This window comes from Ascidiella aspersa, chromosome 4, assembly GCF_963924565.1.
Source record: "Ascidiella aspersa chromosome 4, kaAscAspe10.2, whole genome shotgun sequence".
NCBI classification, from domain to species: Eukaryota; Metazoa; Chordata; class Ascidiacea; order Phlebobranchia; family Ascidiidae; genus Ascidiella; species Ascidiella aspersa.
Window position 1 is genome coordinate 34169476 of NC_139450.1, and position 14716 is coordinate 34184191.

At 36.0% G+C, this 14716-nt stretch overlaps 1 protein-coding gene across 2 annotated transcripts in view; it reads right to left on the reverse strand.

Moving 5' to 3' along the window:
• Positions 1 to 3861: 3861 nt before the first annotated feature.
• The window catches only part of LOC146157637 (zinc finger protein castor homolog 1-like), a 68805-nt gene continuing 57950 nt past the window's right edge, over positions 3862 to 14716 (reverse strand). For both annotated transcript variants that reach the window (XM_083388548.1, XM_083388547.1), the window contains 16 exons: positions 14500 to 14622; positions 13427 to 13963; positions 12965 to 13075; positions 12438 to 12525; positions 11806 to 11977; positions 11276 to 11416; positions 10648 to 10781; positions 10298 to 10382; positions 9970 to 10092; positions 9298 to 9378; positions 8983 to 9091; positions 8325 to 8457; positions 7294 to 7502; positions 6674 to 6799; positions 5972 to 6106; positions 3862 to 5595 (listed from right to left, as the gene is read on the reverse strand). In XM_083388548.1, the coding sequence (XP_083244674.1) occupies positions 5244 to 5595; positions 5972 to 6106; positions 6674 to 6799; positions 7294 to 7502; positions 8325 to 8457; positions 8983 to 9091; positions 9298 to 9378; positions 9970 to 10092; positions 10298 to 10382; positions 10648 to 10781; positions 11276 to 11416; positions 11806 to 11977; positions 12438 to 12525; positions 12965 to 13075; positions 13427 to 13963; positions 14500 to 14622 (2659 nt within the window). In that variant the 3' untranslated portion in view covers positions 3862 to 5243. The remainder of the gene's footprint in view (positions 5596 to 5971; positions 6107 to 6673; positions 6800 to 7293; positions 7503 to 8324; positions 8458 to 8982; positions 9092 to 9297; positions 9379 to 9969; positions 10093 to 10297; positions 10383 to 10647; positions 10782 to 11275; positions 11417 to 11805; positions 11978 to 12437; positions 12526 to 12964; positions 13076 to 13426; positions 13964 to 14499; positions 14623 to 14716) is intronic.

Genomic DNA, 14716 nt, shown 5'->3' on the forward strand with positions numbered 1-14716 from the left:
GACGTAATTTGCTAACCGCAAAAGTGGGAGTGACCATTATTAATCGGTCATGCGTTACCCTAGCGGAAAGTTAATAACTTGAGGGGAGATTGTTATAGGAAATAACGGGATTTTAAGGAGTTAAGGCCTTAAAACACAACCTAATGATTTATCGGGGCAGCGAAACAAGACAAATATTAAACTGTTGGTCGTAATCTGTTTTACAAAAGGTAACTCAGCTAATACTGTTCTAAACTTAAAATATAGCCAACGTTTTGGCCTAGGAAGGTTCAATACTGTAAAATTAGCCATTGTTCAAACAGGCAGTAGGATACAATTCCTGAAAGAGTCACATGATCCCGCTATATTAAGTAAATTTGCTTAACTAACTGCAACGTCTACCAAGTCTATTCGATCGCGGAAGCCTTACTGAAATATAGGCTACATTCTGATTTTACTAAATAAGTAGGGTTTAGACGTAGTATGTATATTAAAGTTAACATAGGTAACATTTTTGAACGTTGCTAATAACTTTGATTTCATTAGTACATTTTGAAAATGATCAAAACGTTCAAAATGCGATATTCCTTGTACGCCTAACTAAAACCTCCAACCATTATGCTTTGAAGTACCGTAAGGTTTGAATAAGCAACAGAGATGCGGTTGAACAACATACAAAAAACACTCTTATATGAAACAAAAAGTCTTGAGCTGAATGTACGCTTAGTGTAAGACATAATCTTTCGTAATATTCTGACATTTTAAATCCGCTTATAGAATACGATTAGCCATGATTGCTGAAGGATATTCCACTTAGGTCAAAGCACAAAACAAAACGGAGTTGTCTGTTGAAATATTTGATTGTTGATATTTGTTACTTAGTAGCTCATGTAAACAGGCAAGTTAATTCGCAACGCGTAACGTGAAATGCACATAATTATCGCTAGAACTTTGTATGTTTTTCCGATATCCGATATTTTGAGCAAACTATTCTTCGCTGGTATTCAGCTGTTTTCTGAAATATTCACATTTCACGGTAGAAAACTTACTCGTTTAGAAAGATACGCTGTATTATATATTTTTCAAAGCAGAGTCGCTGTTTCTGAAAGTCATTACAGCACTAAACAGTCTTTTTTGGGGGCGGATTCTGCTCAATCACTAATTAGGCTCTGGTAAACTCCTAAACTAAACTTTCAATCTGTTTTTAACCTTACCTAAATATTTAAACATATAACCTGTTGTTATTCACCATAGTATCCGTGTGTTCAAAGTTTTTTTTCTTTCTTTTTCTACTTTGACCTGATAAAGCACGGTTGTGTGGAAGCTTGTCGAGAATGCAATACAATTTGTGTGCAGCCTGTTCTTATGTGTTATGTAAACTTACTGACTGTACAGCACCACACTATAGCACCGAAAGCAGGTTTTATTGACAGCACAAACTCACAAAGTTCAGTCATTGCCCGGGGGTCACATCGGAATAAAGCAACAAAAAGTAAACACTTGGTACAATGGATAACACGCCACTAATAATATAGGCCTCGTGAATGACAAGAAGCAGACATGTTTACAGAATAAAGTTTCCATCTTTTAAAAATGGGAGATGGAACTTTAGTTTTTTCCAAATTAGATTAGAAATTATACTAAACTTAAAATTTTCACTTCAAATACAATTAAAATTGGATCACTTTAAAACGATTTTAAACAACAAGAATTTATATTTTTTTCTAAATTATGATTAGAAGTTATACCAAAACCAGAACTATTTTTTTTTTACCTTAAATAGTAAAGTGAGTTAGTTAGTAATATCTTATATATATTTTAGAACGTTTGTGAGTGGTCAGTCGTCAGCATGTTCGCCAGGTAGGTCGCTGGTATTTTCATACAATTCAAGATCATTTTGTAGCCTACTATATATGGAAGTGCGTTTTAGGATTTTAAAAACTTAAAAACTTCGTTAGACAAATTTAAATTTTGAAAAAAGCCCAAATTAAATAAAACAAAGAGTTAGGGTAGGCCTACACTTATTAATATAGATTGAAAACGTTGAAAGTAAATAAAAAGTTATTCGAAACGTTCAAGATGATACCTACTTCTGTCTGGGCTTTGATATTTTTATTACGTATAAATTGAAAACATTATTTAGAATTATAACAATATTATTTGTCGTTTTGCTTTAAATCGTCAAATTAGTTAACGAGAACAATCTTAGTCGAAAGTTGCTGTCCAGGCAAGTGTAGACATGTCATTTTAGGCCTTTAATGTTTTGAGAAGCGATAAAACTAGTTTAATATTTAACAGAAGGCAACACTTGAAGTAAACCACAATCCACAACGTCATGGAAGTACTGGTTGAATAATTATTCTAAGAATGACACTTGAGTTTGGTTTTCGTTAATCTGTAGCTCGCGCTATTTATAACATGGACCGATAAAGATTTGCGCAACTTTATTTATTTTTGGTCACCCACCTAGATATAGGACATAGGTATTTGTCAAGTCGAGAACATAGCTTAGCTTTATCTCAGAATGTAGACTATTAAAAAAAATAAAAGTTTCACTGACACGAGGTGTCCGATAATATCGGATCGGAGTCGATACCCGGTTAAAAGTTGTAGTATCGGTACTCGTCCGATAATATAGGGTGGTATCGGTACTCGTCCGATACTATAGGGTGGTATCGGTACTCGTCCGATACTATAGGTTGGTCCAATACCAAATTAACAGAGGATGTTCTGGAACTAGACTTGTTATTTAAAACTAAGACTTGACTTGGACTTCGGTTGTTGTCACAACTGATTTGACTTAGATAATTGAAAATAACTTGTTTACAACACTGATTGCCTACATCATAACAAACTAAACACAAACAATTTGTAAGTTGCAATAAAAAGCACAACAATATAGACTCTCGCAACTTACTTGACCCAACACCCGTGATATTTTAAGTAAATAAGATGCACCGGTTTGAAACGACTCTAAAGAGTGCTTAGTCTCCAGTATTTCACGACAGATCAGCTTAACGAGTGTTTCATGAAAATACCATAACATTTCATGAAATACCGTAAAAGCAGAATCAGTTCGGCGTTTCTAGGTTAAAATGTCAGAGGTTTTATAATTACCCTTAGGATTTTGGTTAGCCATGTCGTTAATTGGGATTCTTATTGAACACCTGCTGTATGCTTCTGCCAAGCATAAGCATAGATCTACGAATCTTCTTTTATTTTGGGGTTAAGAACACTGTTCTAATCGTTGCCTGGCGTGCAACTGTTTACTCTTTGCTAAACGAGAAACAAACAAATATGCAAATACAAATGTTAGGATAGAAGTTAAAGATCTGCTGGGTTAAGAACATTTACTTCAGTAATGTTGTAATTATAAAAGCACGACGCATTTTTATTTTATGACGCAAATAACCATTCACCTCAATTTTAATTATTGTTACATGCTTATGGAGTAAAATCCGGACATACTTGAGAATTTGGAAACATTTTATCTAGAAATGTAAACATTTCGCTAAATTAAATATGATTGTAATATGGTTTGTGTAATACATCAAAAGGTTGGAAACCACAGTTTTAATGTGTACAAAGGCAAAATTCGTTTAACGTAAGCTATAAAATTATATATGTAAGAAAATCATTGTCGGACAGCTTCAGAATACTTTACGACAAATAGGCGTCGTTGTATACAGGGCTGCGGAGTCGGGTAAAATAACCAGAGTCCAACTCCCGAGTCCGACTCCGGCTAATAAAATAAACTCATGCGCACGTCGGACTCGGGTAGTTTCGCGTGGTCTTATTTGAGTCCCGAATCCGACTCTCCCGAATCCACCGAGTCCGCAGCCCTGGTTGTATTACCGCCCTCTCATCCGATCCACAGCGATACCCAATCACACATGCTTTTATTGCCGGAGATAATATTTACACGAAATGCATAGAAGCAACTTTGTGAGCTGCCTAGCACTAAACACACAACGATAGAGCCAATTCCATTAACAACGGGCACCAACCGACGTGAAAATAACAACATTCCTAATATGGAGAATATAGAATATATTACTTTATATTACGAAACAATCGCACACAGTTTGGTTTGTTACGTCACAGCACAAGAAACAATAAGAGAGACTTGAGTACGTCACAATAGCACGGCGATTTGAAGCACGCGATTTGTAAAAACATGAAAAAAAACAAATTTATTTGAAGATGGAACCGCGCGTCGTTTGTTACGTCATACGACGCACGTACCTGAATGACGTAATAATGAATATCGACAATGATAAGAAAAGCGCGAAAATATTTGGTTAAAAATGATAAAAGCGTGAAAATAGAAATAATTAAATATATTAGTGATGATCCGATTAAGGTTCGCTTGAAACGGAAGAATTCCGGATCGCGTTATTTCATTATGACGTTATAATCGGCATTGTTCACAGTCGGACGCATGAGGGCGCACCTGAGCGTTGTATCGTGTTCTGATTGGCTGTTGAGCTCGACCAATCACGGCCCTGTATTGTGGCGGGAAGCACAATTCAAACACAGTTAGCATGCACGAGTACGTAGAAATAAATAAAAACAATAAAAACTAGGCAGACCGCCTCTATTACGTCACACAGCCTATAGTGTTTGACACAAACAACTTGTTTGATGACGTAATTATGGCTTTGTTACAACACTGTGACGTCATAAGAAGTGATTATTGCGAAGCGAGAATGTGGATGCTGTTACAGAACAATTGATTATATAGTAATGTTGATCACGTGATACTGTGGCTGATTACAGAAAGGGTACTCGAGGTCAACCCGAAAGGGGTTACGTCGGGTCAAAGTGTTGCGATGTACAAAACAGTTACTCAGGGTCATATTAATAGAGGTTACTCCAGGGCAAGAATGCTGTGATGTACAGAAAGGTTAACAGGAGTTACCCAAGGTCAAGGATGCTGTGGCTTACAGATAGGTTACAAAAGGTCACCCGGATATGGGGTTACTTCGGGTCAAGGATGCTGCGGCAAAAATAGATAAAAACGATTAGAAACAACAAGCGTTGCATAAAAAAAGGCCTATGCCGCTTTGGGAAAATAAAAGGATATTAGAAAACAAAAAAACGTCACTTTAAGTTTAAACAAACGCAAAATTATCACTTTTCGAGGGAAGTCGGCGTTTTAGGGGGGCAAGACACCCCTGAAAGATATAATATCTACTACAATCCGATTTCAGTGGAAAATCCGATGCTTAGGGGGGCAAAAACACCCCCAAACAATGTTTCGTTCAAGACAATCCGATTCCGGCGGGAAATCCAGTCGTTAGGGGGGCAGGAACCCCCCCGGCGCGGTTCTGGGGGACAGAGAGGTTGAGCGTCTCAGAAAGATCGATCGCGTTCGAGCTCGCGCTGACTTGCATAAGTGAGGTGGGATTGAATTGTGACGTCATAACAGACGCCGCGGCGCTGAAAGTGGGGGTGGCGGGCTGCTCGGGGCTCGACGAGCTGTGATTGGTCGAATGCTGGCGAAAGGCTGCCGCACTGAACTGTGGGTAGCTGGCGGCGGCAAAAAGTGCCGACTCATCGTGACTACTGAGGTTTTGGGCTTGAGGTTGGTGAGTGATGTAATCGATTTCTTGGCTGAAACAAATAAAATTTGGTAAATATTGAGAAAATATTTCAAATAAACAGGAAAAATATATAGTGGAAAATCAACAGCATTTTGTTACAAAAATTTTAAGAAACACACCTATTTATTATTTGAAATTTTAAACAATGTTGTGTTATTACATTTTGCAATTTAAATTGTAATGGCAAACCAGTAGATAAACATGTATTTCAATTTAATGCGATGAAGTAATCAACGTTTAAATCAAAGATTCTTGGGACACAAAGTTATTTGCAGAGGCGATATTCTACGACAGCTAATGAGAAAATAAGAGACGATGGAGTTAGAAAAAACGCCTTTATCGACTAATGCAAAGTACGTTGTTGTTGCTTCAAAACATGAACTGACCCGTTAACGTGGCAGACTTTTGCGAGCAGTTCACTTCGCTTGTGCTTGTTCGAGTGTTGTTCGATTCCAGTAAGTCCAACAACTGAATAGCTGCAACCTGGTTGTAAGCAGTGGAAGTGCGACGTGTTACGCTGCCTGTCAATCAAATATAGGGGGTTACGATGCCTGTCAATCAAAAAATAAGGGGTTACGGTTCAGGGTTGGCACACAATTTTTATAAAAAATGAAAGACATTTAAACACCTAAAACTGAACCGTTAGGCGTTTTTGTTAAATAATTAAACAAACATTAAAATGGAATAGCCAACACAACAACAAATAAATGACCAAAATAAGGGGTTACGGTTCAGGGTTGGCACACAATTTTTATAAAAAATGAAAGACATTTAAACACCTAAAACTGAACCGTTAGGCGTTTTTGTTAAATAATTAAACAAACATTAAAATGGAATAGCCAACACAACAACAAATAAATGACAACTGGTTTTATAAGCACATTTATTTTTAACATATAATTCAAGCTGCACATAAAATAAATTCAATCACTAAAGATTTTGCGAAAGATACAGGGTTTTACCAAGACTTTTCAATGCGTAGATTAACTCAAAGATACTCGTAGACGAAAGATCCAAGCATGTGGCAACCCTTCCTGTATGCTGCGATTTGCTACAGTACTTTTATTTACAGAGATTTGCTACCGTACCTGTATTTGCAGTTGTCTCTCTTGCAGTCTTCCTTCCCTCTAAACCTCTCGAATCCAGATTGTTCCAATGTGTCAGCTTTAAGATGTTGTCTTCTGTGAGTTCCAACCTTAGCGCTGTCAGTGCATCTGGAAAGAAATATTCCGATTAAACCAGTGTTTCTCAAAGTAGGGTAACATTTTGGTATATTTAGTAGTTGCCAGACCAAACACATATTCTTATGAAAAGTGCAAAATTTTTCACAAGAGTTTCAATAAAAAAAATAGCACTGGATGTTTTTAAACTTCATTCAAGTTTCACATAGATTTCTCAAGTCTACTTGTTTTATGACGTCACCTCTATAAAAAATAATGTAGACACTGTACACACAAACCAAATTTATTGTTTAGAGGTTCGTTTTTAAAAAGTTCAAAAATCGTGCAGTTAAGCTATGCAAGGTGATTTTTAGAGTAAGTAGAAGTACATTGGCCAATATATGAATAGAATTATAGAAGCGCCATCAAACTTTTAACTTTTAGTTTAAACAACTTATGACAAAGTTAATTTCCCAACTTATTGACTTAGTTATGCCAATAGAAAAAAAGTAGAGCTATTCCAGTTAATTTTTCATTTTTTTACTCACTTGAAGGTGCATCTTAGGCAGTGGAAGTGTGTGCTTGCCTTGGTGTGCTGACAACCTTCCACTCCACAATCCTGTGCTGCTTTGAACCTCTTGAAGTCATCCCTCACCAAACCCGCAACCCTCTCGTGGTGTTGCTGGTGCTTGTACATGTGCGTGCGGCCAGTGAAGCGGTAATTACAACCGTCACGTGTGCAGTGGTAGTGAGACACCTGGTGGTGGAACGACATAGAAATCTTACACGTCGAAGGGAATAGTTTTAAATATAAAAAAATTTGGCTATTTTTGGCCAAAATTTTGCCAATTTTGATCAAATCAACAAAGTTAAATTGGTAAAATATAATTTTAATCGCGAAGAAATAAACTTGTAATGTAAGTAAGTAGCTCATTAGCTCAGTGGTCAGCTCAAACGAGATAAAAATTAAAATATTTCTAACACAATTTAAGGTAGTTAAAACAGTAATACTTTCTTTGTTAATAAAAATGTAAAACAAAAATCTAGTTTTTTTCATAACAAAACAAAACATTTAAATTATAAAAAAAAAAATAATAAATTGGAATTAAAACGTGTTAATTCAATTCCAAGATGATGGTGAAAAGGTAAAAATTGTAAGAAGGTGAAAAAAACCTAAACAGCGATGAATCCAGAGAAATATTTAAGGCTGAAAAATCTGACAATCGATTTTATATTTTAACACTACAAGATTATGCATAATTATTTGTATTGAGTTGGGAAAATGACATTGACCAATTACACACTGGTGTGATCTCGGAATTTTTGCTTTTAAGATTGTGTTTAGGTTAGAACACGGTTTAAGAAGGCAAATTAACAAACCATTTAGTGGAGAATTTACGGGAAAACACTTTAGTTGAAAAACCTTTAATAGTCAGTGGTGTAGGGAGTTTATCGCGGGCGAGCACTGGTGCAATTCTTTTCTAAAGTGCGCAATCCAAAAATATAATAAAAATATTTGATATTTTACCACTAAACAGTTGTAATCAGTTATGTTAATTTGGGGGCTTAGGGAGTTTACCTTGAACAGCATTGTACACTGGGGGTCGCCACAGTTCTCCGATGATTCGAATCTCTTAAATCCATCCATGACGTCATTATTGATGCGAAACTTTGCGAACATTGAGTCGTCGATTGGTTTGGTCAGGGTCGGTCTGAAATAATGGGAGGAATGGTTCAATAGGGAATTTTATGTGGTTTCAATCTATCTGTATTGCACTTAGGCAGCAAACGGCCAAAGCAATTACAATACTATAATTATGCGATGAGTATTATATGTACACAACAATAAAAATAATGAGGAGGCTGGTTTAATAGGGGACTTTACAAAGTGGTTTCAATCTATCTGTATTGCATTTAAGCATTGTACAATTTCAAATGCTGCGCCACTTTAACAACTGGTGATGCACGAAGCCTAATCAGGACACTTAGGAACAATTTAGCAGTTTATGAAAAACTAATATTGAAAAGCTACTTCAAGTGGGAAGCAGAACATACAGTTTTATGCAAATATTTAATGCTAAAACATTCTAAATAAAAACAATTTCAACTTTGTTTAACAAACAATATAAATATGGAAAATACTTTTAACCTAAGCTAGTTGTTTTAAATAGAAAAAAAAAGAAAAATTAATACGTGCCATTGTTGCAACACAATAGCATGTGTGACGTAACACCCACCTATTGTTGGGGGTGTCCTGGTTGGGGAAAGGGGGGTACCAAACCATTTCATCATCACCTATTTTATCGGGGGAATTCCCACTTGTAGAATAAACATCGTTGGAATATTCTAAAAAAATGAGAATAAAATTAATTTGCGCACAACTGTTGTATTTAAATAAAAAAAGGATAACAAAAACATTACCAGAGTAATTGATAAATTATGCTAAACAATTATATTTTCAGCAAAAAAATAAAAATTACATTTTGAGCAATAATAAGTCGATTATTTGTTAATTTAATTTTTTAGATTATCGTCAAAATGTTGAAACTTACTCGAATTCGATTCGTTGCTGTTCGACTCAAGGTCATGGAAGGTCGAACGAAGGTCGAGGACACCTTCTTCGGATGAGACATCTGCAAAAAAATATATAGAATGAAAATATATCACCTATGGCTAGCACAACCTTAATTCGTTGTATCTCAGTCTCAAAAAGGGAGTTGTTATCAAGATGTAGATAGAAGCATTTGGCCATAGGCCATTGATGTGTACAACGTAATCTGTTCTTTTAAGTCATAATTTTAAATAGATTTATCATTGTACACCGGGTGCATTTGGAACAAATTAACTTTAATCAGCGGGCACAGTTGACCAATTGTATAAGTGGCACAGTTGACCAATTGTATTTTCTTAAGCGCCTACAAACTTTCACAAGTGGCAATTGCTTGCAGTTTTTGAATAAGACAAATACGGCTATAAAGTAATTCAGTTAGTCTACAAGGAAATTACGGTTTAAGTCAGTTAAGGAAATAGTTTGTAGTTAGATGTGAACCAACAAAATCAACTTATATCAAAAATGCGTAAATTAAGTAAAAAAAAATACCAAATAACGAAATAGCAACAAATCAAAGGCTTGAAAGTTCCAAAGGTCTATAGTTTAAGTTCCATTAAAGCAAGTCAAGCGACATGCTGATTACGTTACCACTAATGACGTCATTCATGCTTACCATTGACGTCACTGTATCCAGTCTGGGGAGGCGGTGGCTGCTGGTTGCTTGGCAACGCCGGTGATGTGCGTGGTGACGTAACAATGGCGTCGTGACGTTGTGAATCGAAGGCAGACTTTCCGGCTGCGAAGAACGAAAAGGTTTTAGCATTTTGCATTAAGGTTTAAGCGGGAATAAAACGTTGAGTATTTTATTTTATTTTATTAAGTTGTGTTAAGGTTTTAGACAAAAACGGATAAAAAACACTTTTTTTTTTAATTCAGTCAATTTACTTATTTTCGATACTTGTATCTCATATGTGAGTTTTCTTTATACAAAAGTCTCTTACCTTTAGCGATTCGCTCAAGCATAGCGAGTTGCTGCTGGCTCAACTCATGCATGAACGGGGACTTCACCTCGAAAGACGGAGGATTCTGAAAATAAAACAAAAGTTTTTCGATTGAGCAATGCTTTATTTAAATTATTGATTGTTGGTCTTGGTTAAACTTGTTAAAAGCATAAATTAAAGCAAGGCTTGTGTATCTTTTTGAGTATCGTTTGTTATAAGCAGGAATTGACATTTTAATTTTGTAATAAAGCCTTTTCCTGTCTTCAAACAAAAATTATTTCAGGCTTAAAACAGACAATGTTCATTTAGGAAACATTTTTTGCAGTTAAAACGCTTGCGCAGGATCTCACATGAGGTTGACTCGGCTCCATAGCGACACCTGGCCGTTGCTCCATCTCGTCTGCCTCGTCCACTATGAGCGGCAGAGAGTCGTCCCCTGAATCGACGTTTGTGTGATCGATGTCACCATTCTCAGAAGGCATTTCTGCGCAAATACGACTAGAGTTAGTAAAACTATTAAAAAGCAAACAAATTTTTTGAATATGTTAAAATATGAAAATCTAGATTCTAGAACCTGGTCGCAGTTACTTTCTAAACATTGCACTGTGAAATTACAAAACTTTCTAAATGAGGCAACAAAAACCTTGTTTTATATAAAGACCTATTACATAAAAAAAAATTTAATTTAAAACATTTTTTAAACCGTCATGGCGTTTTGTAAGTTTTACAAAGGGCCAACTGGATTTGCTAAATTTAAGCTTTTAATTTCAAATGTGTTATCGTTTGTTATTTGTCAGAGTTAATTAAAAAAGGTTTTACGAATTTACGGCATAAAGTTAAACCAATAAAAAACAACCGTTCAGTAAAATTAAAAAAACATTCAATAAACCAATGGGAATATATAAATAAACCAATATATAGAGTAGCGTTGAAAAAAAAGCAACTTTAAATTGATATTTAAACCACAACAAATCTCACCCATTCCATTATAGCTGCGCCCTAGCATTCTGCGCAGGTGTTTTCTGACGTGGGTTGACATCTGGTGTTTGTATTGGAATGCAAACGCACAACCTTGCCTTATACAGTGGTAGTGGCTGAAAAGGCCGTTGTACTTGCAATCTAAAGTAACACAAAACGGTAAACGATGGAAACAAACTTTTTTACACAAAAACTACAAAAAATTAAATGTCGCTGCAGAGGTTTTACAAATGACCTATACAACCTTAAGGATTCGAAAAAAACTAAAGAAATCGTTAAAACTTTGCCTTTTTTTCGCAATTCTATTATCAACTTAAACAATAAGGAAAAAAAACTTCAAAATGAACTTTTAAATTTTTAACATTTAGTTTGGTATTTATAGATAACTTCCTAAGAAATATAAAATGATTTTTTTATGCAAAAAATCATTTTAAAAAGGACATATTTTTCAAAAAAAATTTCTTTGGGAGACATTAAAAAAATCTATCTCCTTAAATGGTTTAGGATCGAAGAATTAAATAATTTCTCACCGTGTTTCCCGCACTGTTCCTTCTTGGTATAATACTTGAATCCACTTGCCTCCCGCTTAGCGATCTTCTCATGTTTCTTCATGTGCCAAGGAAGCTTGGAAGTTCCGATGGTTACGAACTGACATCCAGGCTTCAAGCAGTGGTAGTGGCCCCGCAATCGAAACTCACAACTCTGCAACAAAATGCAAGGTAAAATAAGGAAGCTACAGCGGGACACGGAACAAGGGCAGTATGAAAGAATCAGTAAAAAAAATTTATACTGAAGAAACTAGAGTTTGATTTAAGATGGGTAAAACAGAAATATTACTTCTTTGGAAAACGGAGATTATTAAAGCAGGACCATTTACTATTTTGCCACACTGACCTAATTGATCTTGCTTAATGAAGGGGTCTACTTTATTTCTGAGATTTCGACGCAGAAATAACAATTACAGATATGACGTAGTTGATGTGGAATAATGCACAGAAACAGTTAAAAATGTTACACGATTTGGGTAAAATTAAGCCAGAATAAGCATTTCAGGACTATAAAGAGTTTTTAATAGGTTAGTGTTGGACTGCATTACTTAAACTTAAATGCATTATCAAACGAGGGAATATATAATTTAAATGTATAAACTACTGTGTCGTACCGGATTGGGACACAGCTTCTTTACTGTGTAGCTCCGGAAACATTCTTTGGCTGCTCTCGCGTATGCTTCGAGGCTGTCGTGGGCTTGTCTGTAAAAACAGTAAAATATGAATTAATTTATAGTAAAACTACTCTATTATAATAAAAGTAGTGAGCTTGTCTAAAAAGTGAAAATGTTAAACAAAAACATTTTATAGTACAACTACACAACTTATGTAAGAAACTTCAAAACAACACTGTCTAGATCCGCATCACTATTAAGGCAGTTTTACACTATTTTTATATTTTACTTCTCCAAACTTTAAACTTCGATCAATGTTTTCAAAGTAAGGCCACCTAGTTACAATTGACACTTTGAAAATCTATTTTATTAAGTTGTTTTCAACGTGTGATGAATTCGACCATTTAAATAAAAAGTCAACATTTTATTTGTATCTATCCATAACGCAACACTACCTATACTATTTTTAAAGTTTAGAAAAGTTAAGATATTATAAGATGTGAAAACACACATTATAGTCGACTTACCTGTGCGATTGCGCCTTTGCTAGCGACTTGCAGACGTATCTACATCTGTTGAGTGTGCAGTGCCAGTGGTTCTGCATTATGTACTTGCAGTCACGACGTATGCACGCCATTCTACACACAATACAAATGTTGTTGATTTGAAATCTTGTTTAGTAAGTCTATTTCAATCTAGCGAAAAAAAGTGCAATTTTTTTGACTGATTTCAAAAAAGTATTTATGATGACACAATGTAATTTGCAGATAAAGAAACCTAAAATAAGGATTTTATTGCTTTAATTATTTATTAGGATTCTACTCAAAACGAAATTAAGATTTTTTTTTAAGATTTGCTTAAAAAAATTTAACACTAGATTTTTTATTAAGCTACCAATAAACATAAAAATATTTTCTGTATTTATTTTTAAGGGAATTTTTTATCGAGGTTACGATTAAAGTTGAATAAGCGGGAAAATTGAAACTCACCCAGGTCTGATGTGAATGAACGGTTCCGTATTGTTGATTCCTTGCCCACTCATCTTAGACTTCGCGAGGTTGAACTGGTTCGCTAGTGCGGACATCCCCGCACTCGATACCAGGCCCCCCGGCGCCGAGGGGAGCATCATGAAGCCCCCCTGGTTTTGGGGCGGCGCCAGGGGGTTCCCAGGGGGGTACATGAGCTTTTTTTCGGCCACCATCCGCGACAAATAGCTGTACATCGGATTATAGCTCGCCATGCTCACGTTGGGGAATTCCCCCGCCCTCGGTTCGTCGCTGACGTCATCACTCTGCTCCATAGCGCCCCTGGTGAGCACTATGTGGTCGTTGGTGCCCCTGGAACCCTCCTGTGGGGGTCCCTGGGGGTCCTGACGCGGGGTTAGAGCGATGTAGCCCGGTGGCGGTGAGTTGGGGCTTCCCCTGGGACTCGGTGGGTCCTGGGGGGGCAGCGGCTCGTTTTTTGGGGGTGAAAATTGTTTGGCGATCTGCTGCTCGATTCCGGATTGCTCCAATTTCTCGTGAAACCTGGAAAAATAATTGTTTTTTTTTTTAATTCTGTAAAAAAAGTTTTTTTTTCTTAATTTGAGTTTGTTTATTAAAAAATTAATTCTGGCCGAGAATATAAAATTCATCTGAGTCGTTTAATTTAAGAAGAAATGCAGCTGCTACAAAGATGTGTTGACGTCATAATGGTATTCTCGCAGTGACGTCATAATGGCAACGCTGGTCATGTTCGGATTGTAATTTAAATAAAAAAAATCCAACATTATTGCAAGTAAATTGACAAAAAACGCATGCTGTAAAATATGGCGACGTCCCAATTAAAAGTACATTTACAGTGACCTCATAATAGTAACGCTATAACATGTTGAAATTCGTAATAAGAATATTAAAGCCCAAACAGAAGTAGAAAGCATTTTGAACGTTTTGAATAAATCTTTATTAACTTTCAACATGAAGTTATTCCAAACGTTTAAAATGATACCTACTTCTGTATGAGAGAATTATAGTGACGTCATAACAGAAAAGTTCGACTAGTGTGACGTGACAATGCTACTCACGCGGTGTGTGTGAGGACGAGGTTCTTCTCGGTGAATATCGCGCAACAATCCTCGACTGCACAGTGGAAGTGGTGACATGAAGAGAATATGCAACGAGCCTGGCTGCACTCGCCCGGTCCGAGACTAAAAATTGCATTGTTATAACCTTTGTGACGTTATAACTGAGGTTGTTGTATATAGGTTTGAACAAAAACAAATCGATTTTATGAATGTTAAA